This window comes from Drosophila guanche, unplaced genomic scaffold (genome assembly GCF_900245975.1).
Source record: "Drosophila guanche unplaced genomic scaffold, DGUA_6, whole genome shotgun sequence".
Lineage (NCBI taxonomy): Eukaryota > Metazoa > Arthropoda > Insecta > Diptera > Drosophilidae > Drosophila > Drosophila guanche.
Window position 1 is genome coordinate 459,090 of NW_022995754.1, and position 17,965 is coordinate 477,054.

General features: G+C 48.3%; 4 protein-coding genes across 10 annotated transcripts; 2 read left to right on the top strand and 2 right to left on the bottom strand.

Annotated features, from left to right (window-relative positions):
- Positions 1 to 275: 275 nt before the first annotated feature.
- Positions 276 to 8,264, top strand: LOC117588900 (transcription initiation factor TFIID subunit 4). 7 transcript variants are annotated; one of them, XM_034280450.1, is made up of 10 exons: positions 276 to 400; positions 1,552 to 2,180; positions 2,823 to 2,984; positions 3,226 to 3,882; positions 4,666 to 5,265; positions 5,329 to 5,556; positions 5,626 to 6,522; positions 6,581 to 6,754; positions 6,823 to 6,948; positions 7,019 to 7,177. In XM_034280450.1, exons 2-10 carry the CDS (start codon positions 1,821 to 1,823, stop codon positions 7,175 to 7,177), a joined length of 3,363 nt encoding a protein of 1,120 aa, XP_034136341.1. In that variant the 5' UTR covers positions 276 to 400; positions 1,552 to 1,820. The 7 variants fall into 7 exon arrangements, with proteins under 7 accessions (XP_034136341.1, XP_034136344.1, XP_034136340.1 ...); XM_034280453.1 differs by lacking the exon at positions 1,552 to 2,180 and adding an exon at positions 1,122 to 1,260 and having other exon boundaries at positions 296 to 400; XM_034280449.1 differs by lacking the exon at positions 276 to 400 and adding an exon at positions 899 to 1,260.
- A 1,389-nt stretch (positions 8,265 to 9,653) lies between these two features.
- LOC117588873 (WASH complex subunit homolog 5) lies at positions 9,654 to 13,640 on the top strand. The gene is made up of 6 exons (XM_034280379.1): positions 9,654 to 9,808; positions 9,864 to 9,966; positions 10,028 to 11,473; positions 11,541 to 12,928; positions 12,998 to 13,369; positions 13,435 to 13,640. The coding sequence occupies exons 1-6, from the start codon at positions 9,687 to 9,689 to the stop codon at positions 13,586 to 13,588; spliced, it is 3,585 nt and encodes a 1,194-aa protein (XP_034136270.1). The 5' UTR covers positions 9,654 to 9,686; the 3' UTR covers positions 13,589 to 13,640.
- Positions 13,641 to 13,665: 25 nt separating this feature from the next.
- LOC117588874 (phosphoglucomutase) lies at positions 13,666 to 15,751 on the bottom strand. Its single transcript, XM_034280380.1, has 4 exons — positions 15,590 to 15,751; positions 15,279 to 15,525; positions 13,903 to 15,121; positions 13,666 to 13,832 (listed from the first exon to the last, which is right to left on the bottom strand). The coding sequence occupies exons 1-4, from the start codon at positions 15,665 to 15,667 to the stop codon at positions 13,694 to 13,696; spliced, it is 1,683 nt and encodes a 560-aa protein (XP_034136271.1). The 5' UTR covers positions 15,668 to 15,751; the 3' UTR covers positions 13,666 to 13,693.
- Positions 15,752 to 16,877: 1,126 nt separating this feature from the next.
- On the bottom strand, positions 16,878 to 17,733 carry LOC117588844. Its single transcript, XM_034280338.1, has 4 exons — positions 17,616 to 17,733; positions 17,423 to 17,562; positions 17,113 to 17,370; positions 16,878 to 17,045 (listed from the first exon to the last, which is right to left on the bottom strand). Exons 1-4 carry the CDS (start codon positions 17,648 to 17,650, stop codon positions 16,912 to 16,914), a joined length of 567 nt encoding a protein of 188 aa, XP_034136229.1. The 5' UTR covers positions 17,651 to 17,733; the 3' UTR covers positions 16,878 to 16,911.
- Positions 17,734 to 17,965: the final 232 nt, after the last annotated feature.

Sequence of the window (17,965 nt, forward strand, 5' to 3'; positions counted from 1 at the left end):
AAATTATTTTCCTTGATTTTGATGTTCTATTTCATTTTACAAGCTAGGTAGGGTTCTTAGCGCTAAAACTACAGTTTTATCCGATTTATCAATGAATTCTGCACAGGATTGGTTTATTTTCATGACTTCCTTTTATTGGATTGTTTACCAATTAAGGTTAAAACTAAACATGGAATGTTATATAATTTGACTACTTGTAGCTTGTCAAGCGGTTTGAATTATTTTTCGGTATACTACGGTATATTTGTGAGGGTCGCACGGTATATTTTCTGAAAAGGTCCGCTATCACACTAGTCGTAAACAATATAACTCGGTTTTTTTCGGCTAAGAGCCAGAAAACACGGCGAATACATTGAAAATGCGCTGCAGTGCACAGAGTTTAAATGAAAAATGAATTGAAGTGAGTGCCTATCGTAAACAAGCGTCAAAGTGCGTTAAACGGCTGCAGGCTGTACAAAACGGTACACACACACAAACATAAGCACCACCTCCCAGCCACCTAATCCAGCTTACTAATACTTAATACTACTTGTATGGCAGCGATCGTTGAATTGCAATCTATCATCATGTGAAGATAATAAGAACCCATCCCATTCACGCATGTAAACTAAATTTGGTTTTAGTGCAAGTATTTGGATTCGTGGAGACAGCATCGGTGGAAATGTTTACATTGTAGCCCCATATGCTTGTTTACACTGCTGACTTTGCTGGGGCTGAAGTAATGTCCCTGATTGACTGCATCAGTGTATACCACACCATAAAATGCGTTAATGGCGTTAACCAGGCGGCTGAACAACTGCGATAACAAAACAATGTAAATTAAATATCTGATAATTAAGCAGTTCCGAAATTGTTAATCTTGTTAATTGAGCGCTGCCGGACTAATCAAATCAGCGCGTTGTTCAACACTGAAAATATTACCCGCCCAGCTTCTGGCAACGCCTCGCCACACGATTATTCTGCACGCGCATTCGTGAAAATGGCGGCGTTGTCGCACTACTGTCGCTGCCAAATTTTTTGTACATCAAAATAATCAAAATAAAGCGACACTCTTCCGTGCCCGACGCCAAAGGCAGACCGAGCGCGTGTGGTGTGTGAAAAATTGTTGATAAATCTTTCAGGCATCGACCCACCGCAGCGGAGGAGTCAGATAACAGGCGCGACCGTGAGAGAAGGAGAGCTCGCCAGCGCAGCAGCAGCCGCGTGAATAAGCGCTTGTCAGCGGAGCACCCGCGGCCGCTCTTAAGGCTTTTGGCCAAGGTGAATGCAATTATTATATGTGTGCGCGCGTGGCTTGCGTCTGTGTATGTGTTTGTGGGTGTGTGTGTGAATCTCCAGTGTCCGGCGTGATCTCTCTGGTCTTGCCACCAGGTGCTGGTTGTGGTTCTGGTAACGATACTGGTCGGATCTTGACATCTGCGTGTTTTATGACCGCCAGGTAACGGTGGCACAGGTAGCAAGCTGCAGCGGCAGACGCGTAAATTATCCCAAAATCAAGCGATCGCTTGGCCCTTCTATAAATACTAAAGTGCTTTCCATATTGCCTTGCAGTTCGCTTTTGAGCCACGCAGCATGCAACAGTCTGTGTCCGCGTCTTTGTTCCGAGTGAAAGACCTTTGCTGCAGCCACAAACACACGATGTCCGAAAGGAGTTGATCGAGAAATCCGGCGGCAACAGAACGTCTTCTGAAGCAGCATCTTTGCTAGAGGGACACTCGAAAAAGGGTCTTCGAACGCCTCCGCCACTCCACACCACGCCTCAACTCAAACACACACTCCGCTCCTAGTACTTCGCCTCAACCTCCAGCTCCACCTTCACCATGAATAGCCAAACAGCAGCCGGCAATCGAATCACGTTCACCAATCAATTGCCCAATGGAACCATTAATATAAGTGGCAATCCGGGCGGTGGTGGTGGTCCGACGATCATCTCAACTGCCCAGCTTCCAAACACAACAACCATCAAGACCATCACGGCCGGAATTGGCAGCCACCATCCGGGACTGACTCAGGTGCACCACCAACAGTCGCCCCACCAGCAGCAGCAGACGCAATCCGTAGGTGCCACCCAAACACAAACCCTAGTTATTAAATCCAATCACCATGCTGTCACCCTGCCGGCGGGTCTAGTATCAAGTGCACCAGCAGGAATCGTAACAATGACCAAGACCATCAATCAGGTATCCACATCAAGCTAAACAAACAAAGAGAAACAGAAAACAGGCGTAAGGCGAATGAGTCGTCCGATCCGGTTTATCTATCTATATCCCCCATATTCCCATTTTCACATCCATCCAAGTTTCTTCCCCGACTCCCGCCTTCACGATCGGAACCAATCGTAATGTAGTTCACACCCACACACACATACACACATTTAGGCGTATATATTTTGATGCATTCATTTCGCTTTCATCCTCCAATTCCACCAGGGACAGTGAACTCTGTTTCCCTTTCCTCCCAAATCCTCCCGATCCCAACCGACTCAATGCTTATTTTGATATAGTAAGAACTCATTCCATTTGTAGACCTTTTGCTTTGAACGCTCGCTTTGTATAGAACAACCTGTAGACAAACACACACGCCCCCGAAAATTCCCAAAAAATTGGTCTGCACAACAAAATTACATTTTCCTCTTTGTGATCTGCGATCTTGAATCCGTGAAGGAGCAAGCCCATCATAGGAGCTCTGAACGGGTTGCATGCTGTAGGCAATCTGCAATCTTTCAATCCTCCCCCTCTAAACGCTTCAGCCCCTCTGTCGTAGAACTTGAGCTCAATCTTGGCAATTCTCAAAGAATAATACTAATGATATTGTGTCCACAGGGCCAGCCGCTGCTCAACTCGATGCTGCCGGCAGGAGTTGTGGTGGGCATGCGGCACCAGTCGCCATCGCAGCAGCAGCAGCAGAAGAACGTGTCCGCCAATCCGCTGAGTCGAGTGGTAATCAACTCCCACATGGGTGGTGTGAGGCCGCAGAGTCCATCGGTGAGTGTTCCCATGTCATGGCATGCCCTCTGAGTGGTGCAATGTTGTTGTGGTGGGTTCTTCTCTACTAATCCACACGTCCATACATCCCACAAAAATCCGAAAAACCCTCGAAACATGTGCACCACCAATCCATATACTTTGGCTCCCCACATCCACATACACACACACCATTTGTCCAACCGATGAAAACCAAATTCGAATCTCTTTCTCTCTCTCTGTTCTCTATTCTATCTTTTAGATAACTTTAAGCACACTTAATACAGGACAGACCCCAGCGTTGTTGGTGAAAACGGATAATGGATTCCAACTGTTGCGCGTGGGCACGGCCACGACGACGGGCCCGCCAACGGTGACACAGACCATGACCAATGCGAGCAATAACACCAACAGCCACCACACAACAAGCACCACAAACCATCCCACAACAACACAGATACGACTACAAACTGTGCCGGCTGCAGCTGTAAGTAGATATCATGGGCAACAACCATCCCAACAGCAGCAACAACAGCAGCAGCAGCAGCAACTTCAGTCGCAACAACAGCAACAGCAAGCATCCAGCACTACTGCCAGCGTTAGCATAGCACTGCGCAAAACGATTGTCCGTACATCATCCACAATCCCATCCAGCAATAGCAACAATAACCATATAATTAATGCCTCCACCACCACCACCAACACCACCACCACTACTACTACCAACAACAACAACAGCAACAGCAAACCCGCTACTAACCAGCAGCTACAGCAGCAACAGCAGAAGCTCCAGCAGCAGCAGCAGCAACTGAAGGCTCAGCAGCAACAGAAACAGCAGCAGCAACATGCCGCTGCCACGGCTGCCGCGGCGGCTGCAGCTGCAGCCAATGTGCCCGTCACTATAAAGATCAAGCAAAACGTAAAAAGAAGAACCATCTCAATCCTCAGGATATGCAATATACAATGCCATCCATATATTATATACAATATATATTTTGCTCTTCTACTCTCTGTTCTCCTTTTGTCTGTTATGCATTTGAATCTTATGATCTTATTTACGCTTCAGTTCAGTTTTAGTTCGACTTACTCGACAAATTCATGATTACTCAATTGATTGACGATATTATCGATGTATTTTACTTAGCCTACGTTTTGCATGCATGCTGCATACCGCTGTATATCCGTATATATATCTGTATCTGTTGTCTGTGTATTTGCCATACTCTCTTTATTTGGATTTAGTTGTTCGCTGCCTCTTAGGGCCAAGGCCTGCTGCTGTTTCAGGACTCTGGCATCAGAAAAGACAGAACCTCTATATTTTTATATGTGTATATAAATCAATTCATAGGCTGAGAGGAGCAGTATATTGCTCATCAATGATGTGATGTGCTGGGCTGCTGTGGAGGGAAGATATAAATGCATTGCGAACTCTCATCTCATGTCGCACACCCCCTAAACCACCAAGCCATAACCACCCCATGCCCCTCTGCACACACACATTTGGAGTCCAGGAACCTGCTGCCCGTCCCATTAATCATTAATCTTCTAATTTACATCTATTTACATATATAATTATTTTTTGTGGTTAATCTTACGCTTTTTCTCTCCTAATTTTGCACTAATCTTTGCGCTGTGTATTATCGATCAATGAAATCTACCTCTCATCATTGCTAATCTATTGATTCCTCTTTTGATCGTGCAGTCGATGACCAACACCACCGCCTCCAACAACATCATTGTCAATTCGGTGGCCAGCAGCAATGCACATAGCTACACGAGCTCATCGCAGCCGCCGCACCTGACGCAGCTGAACTCGCAGGCGCCCCACCTGCCACAGATCACGCAAATCCAAACAATACCAGCACAGCACCAGCAACAGCAGCAACATCATCAGCAGCAGCAGCAGCAACAGCAGGTGAACAATGTGAGCTCCTCGGGGGGAGCGCCAGCGACGACAAGCACAACGACAACGACGACGGCTCAGCAGGGAAATACCAAAGAAAAGTGTCGCAAGTTTCTAGCCAATTTAATTGAATTATCGACACGGGAACCGAAGCCGGTGGAGAAGAATGTGCGCACCCTCATCCAGGAGCTGGTCAATGCGAATGTGGAGCCCGAGGACTTTTGTGATCGCCTGGAGCGTTTGCTGAACGCCAGCCCACAGCCATGTCTCATTGGGTTTCTCAAGAAGAGCCTGCCACTGCTGCGTCAGGCCCTCTACACCAAGGAGCTGGTCATCGAGGGAATCAAACCGCCGCCCCAACATGTCATCGGTCTAGCCGGACTTTCGCAACAGCTGACGGTAAAGCTCAATCCACTGATCCACCAATGATCCGTCTCTATATTCAATAATTTGTTGTTGTAGAAAATTCAAGCGCAAATCCGTCCGATTGGGCCCAGCCAGACAACAACCATAGGACAGACGCAGGTGCGCATGATAACACCAAATGCTATGGGCACGCCACGGCCCACCATCGGCCACACGACGATATCGAAGCAGCCTCCCAATGTACGACTGCCAACGACGCCGCGACTCGTCAGCACGGGTGGCATTCGCACCCAGATACCCTCGCTCCAAATGCCTGGACAGGCGGTAAGCTGAATCTGAATCAACTCATCTCTCTTTCGATAGGTCGCTTTATACTGTCATGAATTCTTACAGAACATTGTGCAAATCCGTGGACCGCAGCATGCTCATTTGCAGCGAGCTGGGACTGTGCAGATTCGGGCCACAGGTCGGACGCAGAACACCACACCCACGAACAAACTCACTGCCGTCAAGGTGGGCCAGACGCAGATCAAGGCGATAACGCCCAGCCTGCACCCGCCGATGCTGGCAGCCATATCGAACAGTGGGCCGCCGCCCACACCCACGCTGTCGGTGCTGTCGACGCTGAATTCGGCATCGGTCACGTCGCTGCCGGTGCCGTCGCTGCCCACGGTCCATCTGCCGCCGGAGGCGCTAAGAGCCCGTGAACAAATGCAGAATTCGCTGCACCACAACAACAACAACCACTTTGAGCCGAAGCTGGTGGAGATTAAGGCAGGGTCGCACCTGGAGCGAATGAACGCCTCCCTGATGCCCATCTCGGGCAAGACGCTGGTGAAGGCATCGCCGGCGCTCAGCAAGGCGGCGGCGAGTAAAAAGAGGAGGGACGCATTCGATGGCAAGGATGATGCGAAGGCGAACAATGCGAGCGGAGCCGCAGCGGCGGCGGCCAATTCGTTTTTCCAACAGAGCTCGATGTCCTCGTCGATGTATGGTGACGATGATATCAACGATGTGGCCGCCATGGGCGGCGTCAACCTGGCTGAGGAGTCGCAGCGAATACTCGGCTGCACGGAGAACATCGGCACGCAGATACGCTCCTGCAAGGACGAGGTGTTCCTAAACCTGCCCGCTCTGCAGGCGAGGATACGGGCCATTACGACGGAGGCAGGGCTGGACGAACCATCGCAGGATGTGGCCGTCCTCATATCGCATGCCTGCCAGGAGCGACTGAAGAACATTGTGGAGAAGTTGGCTGTGATAGCGGAGCACCGCATTGATGTCATCAAGGTGGGTCGCACTCGTGCATCTGCTGGTCCCGTAGCTCTTCTAATGATGAATCTTGCAGTTGGACCCCCGCTACGAGCCCGCCAAGGATGTGCGTGGCCAGATCAAGTTTCTGGAGGAGTTGGACAAAGCCGAACAGAAGCGGCACGAGGAGCTCGAGCGCGAAATGCTGCTCCGTGCGGCCAAGTCCAGGTCCCGGGTGGAGGATCCCGAGCAGGCGAAGATGAAGGCTAGGGTAGGATCCGTCTGCCACCGTTTCTTTGTTACAGCTTCGCTATAGTACCATTTCATACCATTGCTTAGGCCAAGGAGATGCAACGTGCCGAGATGGAGGAGCTGCGGCAGCGGGACGCTAATCTGACGGCGCTTCAGGCCATTGGACCCCGCAAGAAACTCAAACTGGATAGCGATGCGGCCAGTGCAGGAGTGGTATAACTTCAAACGACTTAGACTTTTAATTGATGCAATGCCTAACTAAATGGAATGCTTTCCCCTTTAGGGTTCCAGCGGCGGCGGACTGTTGAGCAGCTCGGGCTCGGCTTCAACCACGTTAAGGCCGCGCATCAAGCGAGTCAATCTGCGCGACATGCTCTTCTACATGGAGAAGGAGCGCGAGTTTTGTCGCAGCTCCACGCTCTTCAAAACATACCTCAAGTGATCGCTGCTGTTCGTCATTCACATTGTCTTCTACTCCTGTTCCAGTTTGAGTTCCATTGCATCGTCACCACACAACACAGCGCCTGCCCTGCCCTACCCGCTTGGACTCTGGTAATGTTTCCTGCTTTAGATTTCCTCCCATCCTTCAATTGCAATATAGTGTTGCTTCAGATTTAACCGATTTGATTCGTCGTCTTCGTTTATTGTTTTTAGTTAGGAGTCTTTTTAACATTTACTTTAAAGTTTTAAGCCCTATATCTACTTTCTATTCGCGCTTGATTTTAAGTCTAGTTTAAATCCCGTTTATTCCCCCCAATAAATTGTCTGTAAAACTGAAACCAAACCAATCCAAAAACGCAGAAACAAAAGCTAAACATAAACATTAACGAAGGAAGAGAGCAAGAGTAGGGAAGAAAGAGAAAAGAGTGGAGTAGAGTAGAGAACGCGCAGTCAGCGGGGCGTTTGAATTGCCTTATCTAAACGATATAAACCTAATTATAAATATTTAATTACTAGCTTAGTTTGTTAAACGAAAAGAAAGCATAATTCCTAGGCCTTAAGTGAAATGATGTGCAGCAGACAGAAAGGACGGAAGCGGTGGAAGGAATGCGAATCCGATAAGAGAATTGCAGATTGCAGATGGTTTCTAAAACCATCAGGAAAGCAGACAGATCAGATTCAGCAAGGAACACTCACATCAGAGGAAACCATTCAAAGCATATATTGAATTAGTTCTAGTTGTTTAAACCACATGCTGTAATTTTAAATAACATATTATGTATAAAACCAATCCCAATTGTACATAAAGCTTAGGCTAAGGATCTTCTAATAGTTAACTAGGTAAACTCGAGCGTAATTAACAAATTCAAGCAGATGAAGGAGCGCGAAGGCGCATGTCTAGGCATTATGAGAATCAAACATGTTTTTAGAATTAGAAGCGCTCGTTCATCCATTTAGAGAATGGTGTGCGTGCATGATGTGGGGCCAATGTGTCGCCGCCACTGCCATCTGCTATCGGACCAAACGGCAGGCGGATCAATCGTCCTTTGGCCCTAATTCCTCTAACCCCTCCCTCACGTAACACAAACCACACCACAAACACAGACACACACACACACACACAAAATAGACAAATTTATATACAGTTAGCCAGCAAATCTTGTAAAATAAAACCCCCAAGCAAATGCGGAAAATAAGCGGAAGCGAGTTAAGAAAATCAAAAGTAAATTTACATTACATTTCATGCAATTCAGATAAAAATTAAACCAAAAGCAATTCTCAAATTCAAAGATCTTTGTGTGTAAATTAAAACAAAATTAAATCCATAATGAGAATGCAGAAAGATGGCAGGCAAGAACAGGATCAGAATCAACCGAAAAAACAGAGCGCATAGTGTTGGTAGGCTTATATCTGAATATATTATAATAATAGTATGTATACTTATGATGTTTTACAATTACATACACATACGCATGAAACAAAACAAAACAAACGAAAGGCAAATCCGAACTATTGTATGTAAAATTAAGTAACAACAGAAAAGGACAAAAACAAACTAAATCCAACAAAAACAAACAAAAAATAAAAGGACAAAAATTCAGAAAACTTGTGTGCACGGAAATACATAGACAGGTATATATAAATACATACATATATACGTATATACTCGAGTATATATGCGGGGGAACAGAACTCCAGCAGTTTAAGGTTTAAGCTTAAGTGCAGTACGCAACGTTTTCAACAATAAACATACAATTTAATTTTTTCAATGATGGTATCTCAGTTAATTAGCTAGTTAATTGATTAAAACTTATGTAGTTAAATTTTATTGCTGTTTTTACAATAATTTTTATTATGTTAAATATTCTTAATGCATTTTTGTGTCGTCCCCAAAATAGAGATTGAAAGGTAACCAAAATTAAAGAATATACCCCCAAATTTAAATTGGGATAAAACAAAAAACCACAAACAAACAATTGGCACATATTTTCCATTTTGTATTATTTTGTCTTTACCTTTTTATATTTTATTTATGCTTGACATTTTGTAGCATGTTAGCTTGCTGTTTTTCCGAGCATTCCCAATAACTATACTGTACTAGTATTAGTTCCGCCTTTTCCCACCTTGTGGAGGGGGGGGGGGGGGGGGGGGGGGGGGGGGTGGAGATGCCGTTCTGGTAGATACAGGCATACCAAGGGGTCACTCAGTTCTCGCTCCCTTCTAATATACGCACATTTTAAATTCAAGCAGTTCGATCTCCGGAGCACTTAAAGATTGAGCCGAAGACACTCGGTGTCTGTTGGTGTCTGGGTCAAAATTAAAATAAGACTTGGCGCCAAACCAAAGTTTCATGCCAAGGTGAATTTACTTACTAAACACATTCAACTTGGTTCATGAAGCGGCTAGCTGTGCGTGTGTGTGTTATGTGTGATTGCTCACGTAAAGCGGTGACAGTGTTGGAAAGCACTGTTTGTTGTGATTGTTTATCAAATGGAGGTTTTTTCCGCAAAATGACTGAATTTTTGGCTGAAAACAATGCCTGTGGCCAAAATCTGCTGAATATTGTATCAGTAGGCAATTCCATCATAGCGGAGATCCTTCGGCTCAAGGACTACGTGCCGCCAATTTATAGGCAAGTACAAAAATGAGTAGAAATCACTAATAAACTCGATGTTGCCGCCCTGCAGGCTGGAGACAAAGGCCGATCGGGAGAAATATGGTGAGATTATACTCGACTTTAGCTACTTCAAGATAGCAGAAGAGCACGAGAAGATAATCGAACGGAGCCCGGTAAGCAACAGAATTAAGATGCAAGCAGAACATTGTAATTGGTTGACATTTCATGGCGCAGGAGCTGAGCGAACTGGACGATGAAATTCGGAGCCATTTACCGCTGATTACTCGCTTTTATCTGGCCTTCCAGAGCCTCCACAACTATGCGGTGTCACTGCAGCAGTACATCGAGGAGCTGAACAGTGGCTACTACATCCAGCAAACGCTGGAGACAGTGCTGCAGGATGAGGAGGGCAAGCAACTCTTGTGCGAGACCCTCTACTTGTACGGAGTAATTTTGCTGCTTCTGGACTACCACATTTGCGGCGATGTGAGGGAGCGCCTGCTAATCTCCTACTACCGCTACAGCGGCGGCGACGCCACTCCAAGTGGCGACGAGAGCAACATCCACGACGTCTGTCTACTCCTGCGCTCCACGGGCTACGTGCACCCCTCGGAGGCCGCCAAAGTGTTGAGTTTGGGCGGGAAACAGGCATCGTCGGGAGCGGCCAATCTGTCGGTACCCAAATACCCGGAGGCGTACTTCTCCCGCTTTCGCTTCGATGCGAACTTCATAGATCTGGTCATTGCCCGCCTTCGCTGCGACGACATATACAACCAGTTGGCCATCTACCCGCATCCCACGCATCGCTCGACGGCGCTCTCGTCCCAGGCGGCGATGCTCTACGTGTGCCTCTACTTCTGCCCCCAGGTGCTGCACGGCCAGGGCTCGCAAATGCGCGAGATTGTGGACAAGTTCTACTGCGACAATTGGATTGTGTCCGTGTACATGGGCATCACGGTGAACCTGATCGACGCCTGGCAGGAATTCCAGGCGGCCAGAGCGGCCATAGCCAATACCGTGAATGCCGCAACCGTGCAGACGCTGTGCCAGCAACAAAGAGAGCAGCTGGCGAAGACGCTCCAAAAGACCAAAGAAATTGTGCGAGAGGGAGTCCTCGACAGCAGCTTCGTGCTGCAGAACGCCAACAAGCTGATTGTCCTGATGCGACAGTGCAATGTCCTGCTGCGCTGGTACTGCCTGCACACCTCCCGCGAGGTGTTCATCATGTCGTGCTCTGCCGTCCAGCCCAGCCAAGTCCACCAGTTGGTGCTCAGGGAGCTGCAGTTCGACCGGAACGCTCTGTACCATCTCCTGCTCAACTGCAGCCAAATGGAGTTGACTGTGCGAGAGCTGCTGGGCGAGGTTCAGCAGAGCAGGGACGAGCGCTGGAGCACCAGCCGCGAAGGGGCGATGCAGCGTCTGCAGGAACTCAGCGAGGCCTTTGCAGGCAGCCGGCCGCTGGCCAAGATCGAGTCGAATCCACAGCTGCAGCAGTGGTTCAGTGACGTGGCCAAGCGACTGCAGAAACTGGAACTGGGCAGGCCGCAAAAGTCTGGCCGCCTCATCATTCAGGTCATGGAGGCCCTGGACGAGGTACAGGAATACCACAATCTGCACGCCAACATGCTGGTGAAACAGCAGCTGCAAGAGACGCGGGATCTGCTCAATCGGATGGCACAGGTACTCCACAGCCTACCCAACATACGCATGTAATTCCCGCGAATGATACTCTCTCTCTCTCGTTTAGTTAATCAACCTCAAAGAGGACATTCAGATACAGATTCAGATGATTACCGACTTTAGCTATGCGTGGCATCTGCTGCAGCGGGACTTCAGGCCCCTGATGCAGGAGCACATCAAGCGGCAGCCGCACGCAGTCCGCGGCATTCGTGCAGTGTTCCTCAAGCTGGCCAGCACGCTGGAGGTGCCCCTGATGAGGATTAATCAGGCCAAGAGCGAGGATCTCGTGTCCGTGTCCAACTATTACAGCACAGAGCTGGCCAACTTCCTGCGACGAGTGCTCCAGATTGTGCCGGAGACCATGTTCAGCATTCTGGCAAGGATTATCCACCTGCTGACCAACGTGATCATGGAGTTCCCCACGCGCCTCGACAAGGACAAGCTAAGGGAGTACGCCCAGTTCGAGGAGCGGGCCAAAGTGGCTCAGCTGACCAACTCCATAGCCGTTTTCACCAAGGGCATCCTCATGATGAAGACCACCCTGGTGGGCGTGATCGAGTTGGATCCCAAGCAGCTGCTCGAGGATGGCATTCGCAAGGAGCTGGTCAATCACTTGGCCAATGCCTACAATCTGGGGCTGATCTTCACGCCGGAGAAGGGCCGGTCGCAGGTGCAGCTCATGCAGCAGAAGCTGCAGACTCTGGCCAAAACCATCGAGGGATACCGGAGGTCCTTTGAGTACATTGAGGACTATCTGAGGGTGCAGGGTCTGGGCATCCTGCTGGAGGAATCCCAGCGCATCATCAGCTACAATGTGGAGAAGGAGTGCAATGCCTTTCTGCGGAACAAGGTGCAGGAGTGGCAGTCGATCCATCAGAGCCAGATCATACCCATTCCCAACTTCCCGCCACTGCAGGGGGATCCCTCGAACTCCAACAACTTCATTGGACGGCTCGCACACGAGGTGCTGCGCTGCACAGACCCAAGGCAGACCATTTTCCTGGACCTCAAGCGCACCTGGTACGAGAAGCGAGCTCCGCACTCGGAGGTGCTGTCCGCCTCTGGGTTCTTTGGCATTCTGCGCGAAGCTCTCGACCCCGCTGGCATGGTCGGACTGGAGCGGCTCTATGCCCACATGCTGGCGGACGAGCTGAAGCGCAACCTGGAGCGGCTCCAGAAGAACCTCACCTCTGATCGCATGTGGCGCAACGCCCTGGAAAGCCTCACGAAAGAGCTGGAGTCTCGAGACTTTCCCGGCCCTGAGGTGGCCAAGCAGCCGCTCAAGTATTACCAGGACTACACGCAGCGCTGGATGAAGGTGTGGCCCAGGCTCCTGGACTGGGTGCTCTCGGTGGGCCAGAAGCAGGTGCTGCGCCAGCAAATCGCCAGCGAGCTGAGCTTCAGCAGCAAGTGCGAGGCCAAGCTGTTGCAGAACTCGGCGGACACGTTGAATCGGTGAGTGCAGCGGGGAACTCCACCACTGACAGGGTATTTGACAGTATTTAAATTCCATCTCTTTCGCAGCGCCTTTCTGTTGGAACTCTCACGCAACAAGGAGCTGTGCGATGAACAGGGCGTGGGTATGCTGACAGAGCTGGAGGACATCCTCCTCTACACGGGAAACTTTGAGCCATTGGAGCAGGTGTTCCTCCCCACCAAGAACACACACAATGTCTCGCTGTTCCTGTTCCTCTTCACCATTGCCCATGTGGATCGCCTGCAGTACTCCGCCAACACGGACTGCCTGCTGCCTAAGGCAGCCAAAGATGTGATTGATTGTGTGCCCCTTGTTGTGGGCCTGCTGACCATTCTGAATCAGTTCCACAGGAACATAAAGATGCTGTACATCTCCTACATGAGCCAGTACGTGGTGACGGTGGCAGAGGCGCAACTATCGTGAGTACTCCTGTCCCTTGTCCCTGCCGGCAATCGATTAGAAAACTTGTTGTTTCTGTTTCTAGGGACAAGGAAATCCTGGGTACCGAAGTGACCAATGTGCTCCACTTCCTGCTGCACTTTTTGCGGCTTTGTCGACTGCCTCTGCGAGTCCTCGAGCAGCGGATACCCAACATGATACTCTCCGAGTTCGAGTATCTGGCCACGGCCGTCAAGTGAGGCGGCTCTTAAGCTACACAAACTTTAATAAATTCAAAACATAACAAAGAAATGCCTCGCTGAGGAACACATTGAGATAGGATTGCGATGAGTGCGTGAGGTAATTTATGTGATCACGGTGGGAGCATTGCGGCCGGTGAACTTTGGCAGCTGCGAAATCTCCAGGGCTATGTCGATCAGGGGCTTCAGCATAACGCTGGCCTGCCCCAGGACGTTCTCCTTCTCATACGAATCAATGTACAAGCTAAAAGAAAGAAATCGAAGCCACGTAAATATGGAAAGAGTCCAAGCCAAGGTGTTCTGCCAGTACTCACCGCACTGTGGCTCCGGAGCTGCCTGTGCCACTGAGACGCACCACGATGCGGCTGCCGTCCTCGAAGACAATGCGCAGACCCTGCTTGGTGGCCACCGACTTGTCCACGGGATCCGTGTAGCTGAAGTTGTCCGCCTCCTTCACCCTGTAGGTCTTGCCGCCGCTGGAGAAGCTCTTGCCCACAAAGCCTGCCGCCGTGATGGTCTTCTCCATGGTGTCCATCATCTCGTTGCAGGGATCGGAGGCGCACTCCTCGTAGTCGTAGCGGGTGAAGTAGTTGCGGCCGTAGATGGACCAGTGCTGCTTGAGGATGTCCTCGATGCCCTTGCCCGTGTGCTGCATCACCGAGATCCAGGCCAGGACCGCCCAGATGCCATCCTTTTCACGGATGTGATTGGAGCCGGTGCCGAAGCTCTCCTCGCCGCACAGACAGAGCCGTCCGGCATCCATGAGATTGCCAAAGTACTTCCAGCCAGTGGGCACCTCGAACACTTCCTTGCCAAGCTTCTTGCCCACGAGGTCCACAGCCGAAGCGGTGGGCATGCTGCGAGCGAATCCCTGAACGCCGTTCCTCTTGAAGTACGGAATGGCCTCCAGGTAATGGGCGATCACGGCCAGAGAGTCGCTGGGTGTCACGAAGAAGGCCTTCTGGCCGATGATCATGTTGCGATCGCCATCTCCGTCGAAGGCGGCTCCAATGTCGTAGTCCCCCTGGGCGACTGTGTCCACCAGATCCTTGGCGTAAGTCAGATTTGGATCGGGGTGCAGTCCACCAAAGTCTGGCAGTGGAGTGGTGTGCACCACGCAGGACTCGCTGGCACCCAGGCTCTTCAGGAAGATCTCATTCACATAGGGGCCGGTGACACCGTTCATCGCATCGATCCTCATCTTCAGAGGCTTGCCCGTGACCTTGCCACTGACAAACTCCTTGAGCTTGGCCATGTCAAAGATCTCCTCCATGAGTCGCAGATAGTCGGCCACCGAATCGATGACGTTCACGGTGAAAGGCTTCCCGGCAATGTCAAAGGTGCTCACGCCCACCTTGGAGATGTCGATCTGCAGGCCGCGCACCAGCTTGTACTCCTTGATCTCCGTTGTCAGCTTGTGGATGCTGTTGGTGAAGGCATCCGGGGCTGGTCCACCGTTCTCGCAGTTGAACTTAATGCCGAAATCGTTCTCAGGGCCGCCCGGATTGTGGGAAGCGGTCAACACAATGCCACCTGAAGGGTTGGGAGAAGCAAATTCATTTCATTATTTGACCCGGAAGACCTCTGGCAGATCCCACATCCCGCGACAAATAGATGCTTCGTTATCAGCAAAGCTCTTTCGCTTTTACAACCACAGTGAAGCCCACACCCGATGCACCCACTCACTCACCCAAGGCCTTGTTGTGACGGATCAGGCTGGACACCGCCGGAGTAGAGAGAATGCCGTTTTGGCCCACCAGCAACTTGGACACGCCGTTGGCAGCTGCTATGCGAACAATTAGCTCAGCAGCCTCCTTGCAGTAGTAGCGCCCATCGCCACCCACGACCAGGGTGGAGCCAGTGAGGGCAGCACCATTGGCGGATAAAGTGGCTTGCACAAAGTTTTCCGTGTAGTTGGGCTGAACGAAAACCTTCACCTGTGGAGGAGCAGAATGGGCAATTCAAAAGAGCCGAGATGATTGTTTTAATTGTGCTTTAAACCTTTTTGCGCAATCCACTGGTGCCTGGCTTTTGGCCCTCGTAGGGCGTCGTTTGGACTGTTTCCGCGCTGAGAGACATGCTGCTAACCACTGGAGTTTTCCGGCTGCTGGTTGATTTCCAACTGGACGACCGACGTTTGCGTTCGTTGAAAATTGAGTGTCGTGTTGGGCAGAGAGAGGCGAATTCTACTCCCACTGATAAGCGAGCGCGATGTACTAACGCTTCGGCTGCGACGACACTGATAAGCGCTATCATCGGTGCGTGCTGCCCCTCAGACATTAACAGTGCTTGAGGGGTGTGTATCAACAGATATGCTTGTTCATCCATACATTAGTCAGTGCATTCATTTCGTTAAATGGCGAGGATCATCGTTATTTATCATCATTCAATTTACATGACTGTTCAAACTTATATGTCGGCTGCGCTTGCTGTAGGGTGCAATGTCATTCAAGGGCATTCTTATTTAGATGCCAGCTAACGAAAGTCTTGGCTAAAAAATATGTTAGTGGCTCAAGCTCGGGCTACCGAACGCTATAATATATGTGAAACAAATATCTAATGTTATAGCCAAATAACCAAAAACAAGTTAATATTTGTTTAGGTTTTTGAAAAAAACATTCATGGCAGTGTGACCGCGGAATTATCGATAAAGTATACCGACATACCCTCGGAAATATACCAAAATACACCCGTTCTGAAATATCCTATAAATATACCGTAAATCTTAAATCCTCGACTTTGATCTTCTGTTTAATATTACCAGCTAGTTAGGACTCTCAGCAATAAAACTGTAATTTTACTCGAACCATCAATAAGTTTTCCATAATATCGGTTAGTTTTCATGACTTCGCTTTTTTGTAATGTTTTCAAATTTAGTTACAAACTAAAAAGGTTAAACAACAAAAATAGCATCAAACGTTAAGTGACTGAGTACGTATGCACATATATTGCACCCCTTGCATACTGAACTATGCATTTATGCATTGGCCCGGTTTGTGTAAACCTTATTTCCTACAAGATCCAATAAGAAGGAGTCCATCAAACTAGTAACCATTATAGAAAATTGATATTAATCAATACGATTAAAATATATGTTTAGTCCTAGGAGTCTAGGCTAGCTAGTAATACTAAACGGAAATCTCATTATCCAGGAATATGACTTCCGATCAACATTAAACTTGTTTCTTGAAACATTATTTTCTAAAAAGTCTAATAAACAAGAGACCTGCTCTGACTGATAACCAATTATATAGAAACTCATTCACCAGTTGGATATAATTTCCATATTTCAATATGGACATTTAATAATTCATATTCGAAATTTAGCCTATTATAATAATATTATACGGCACTGCTGTAATGCGTGGCCCGGTCATCGAGAATGTCGGCGAAACGTACTGCATAGATTGCTCCAGTTTTCGATAGCTCGTCTGGATTCCTAAAAGCCCAATGGAAGCTGCGTAGCAAAGAACGTTATTAATAGTTTCTTACACAAGTGATGTTGACTTTTCAGTGTAACTTACAGTTGGATGTGCGCGGCACGTTAATGGGTATTTTCATTGCATGTGCATTGTCCGCTGGCTCTCCCTTTTGTACTTCCGAATGTTTTGGACTTGATTGTGCAAATTCATAATCTGGACTTACCGTTCTCTGTAGACACTTTCCCATGTGTGAGCCTTGGCGAAAGCGACCACAGCGACATCTAGCTAATAAGCTCGAATGCATCTCCGGTGACACAAATTGCGATTCGCCCTTATTTTCGTGAACAAAAGGGCATAGTTCTGAAAAGTAAAACCTCTGTTACAAAAATATTAAATAATAAACCATATTTACCTTGCAATTTAAGTTTTCCTTTTAGCTGTGAGTCAATATCATTTTGATGGTACAATTTATTGGTATCATTGTCCGAAATTCCATTCCACACCTCTGGATAATTACGTCGCCACTTGTTTCCCATACGCACCTGCTCCTTGCTTAAAGATTTATTTAAATACAATTATGGGAAATGCAATGGGGATAAACTTACACTTTTCCAATTACTTTAACTGGATCCATTTGCATTTCTCTTAACTTCTCAGAAACACAAACTTGATAAATTGGCTTTGGTAAATTATTTGTTTACTATAGCAACTGGGGCCAAGGGCTCAGTTGCCCCGGGCGCTCGAATCTATCAAATTTTGAATATAAATGGTGCTTGAAATATTCTTTGGCACGGCCCTGAGAACAATTACAACCTATAAATACCCCTAACACATGTATGTACGTTGTTTATAATCAATAGTTTCATTTATTTAAATAGCATTACTTAATAAATTTGAGTATAAATATGCATTTACATGTTAAATACTTGTAGCTAATGTTTTCGTGCAATTCTAT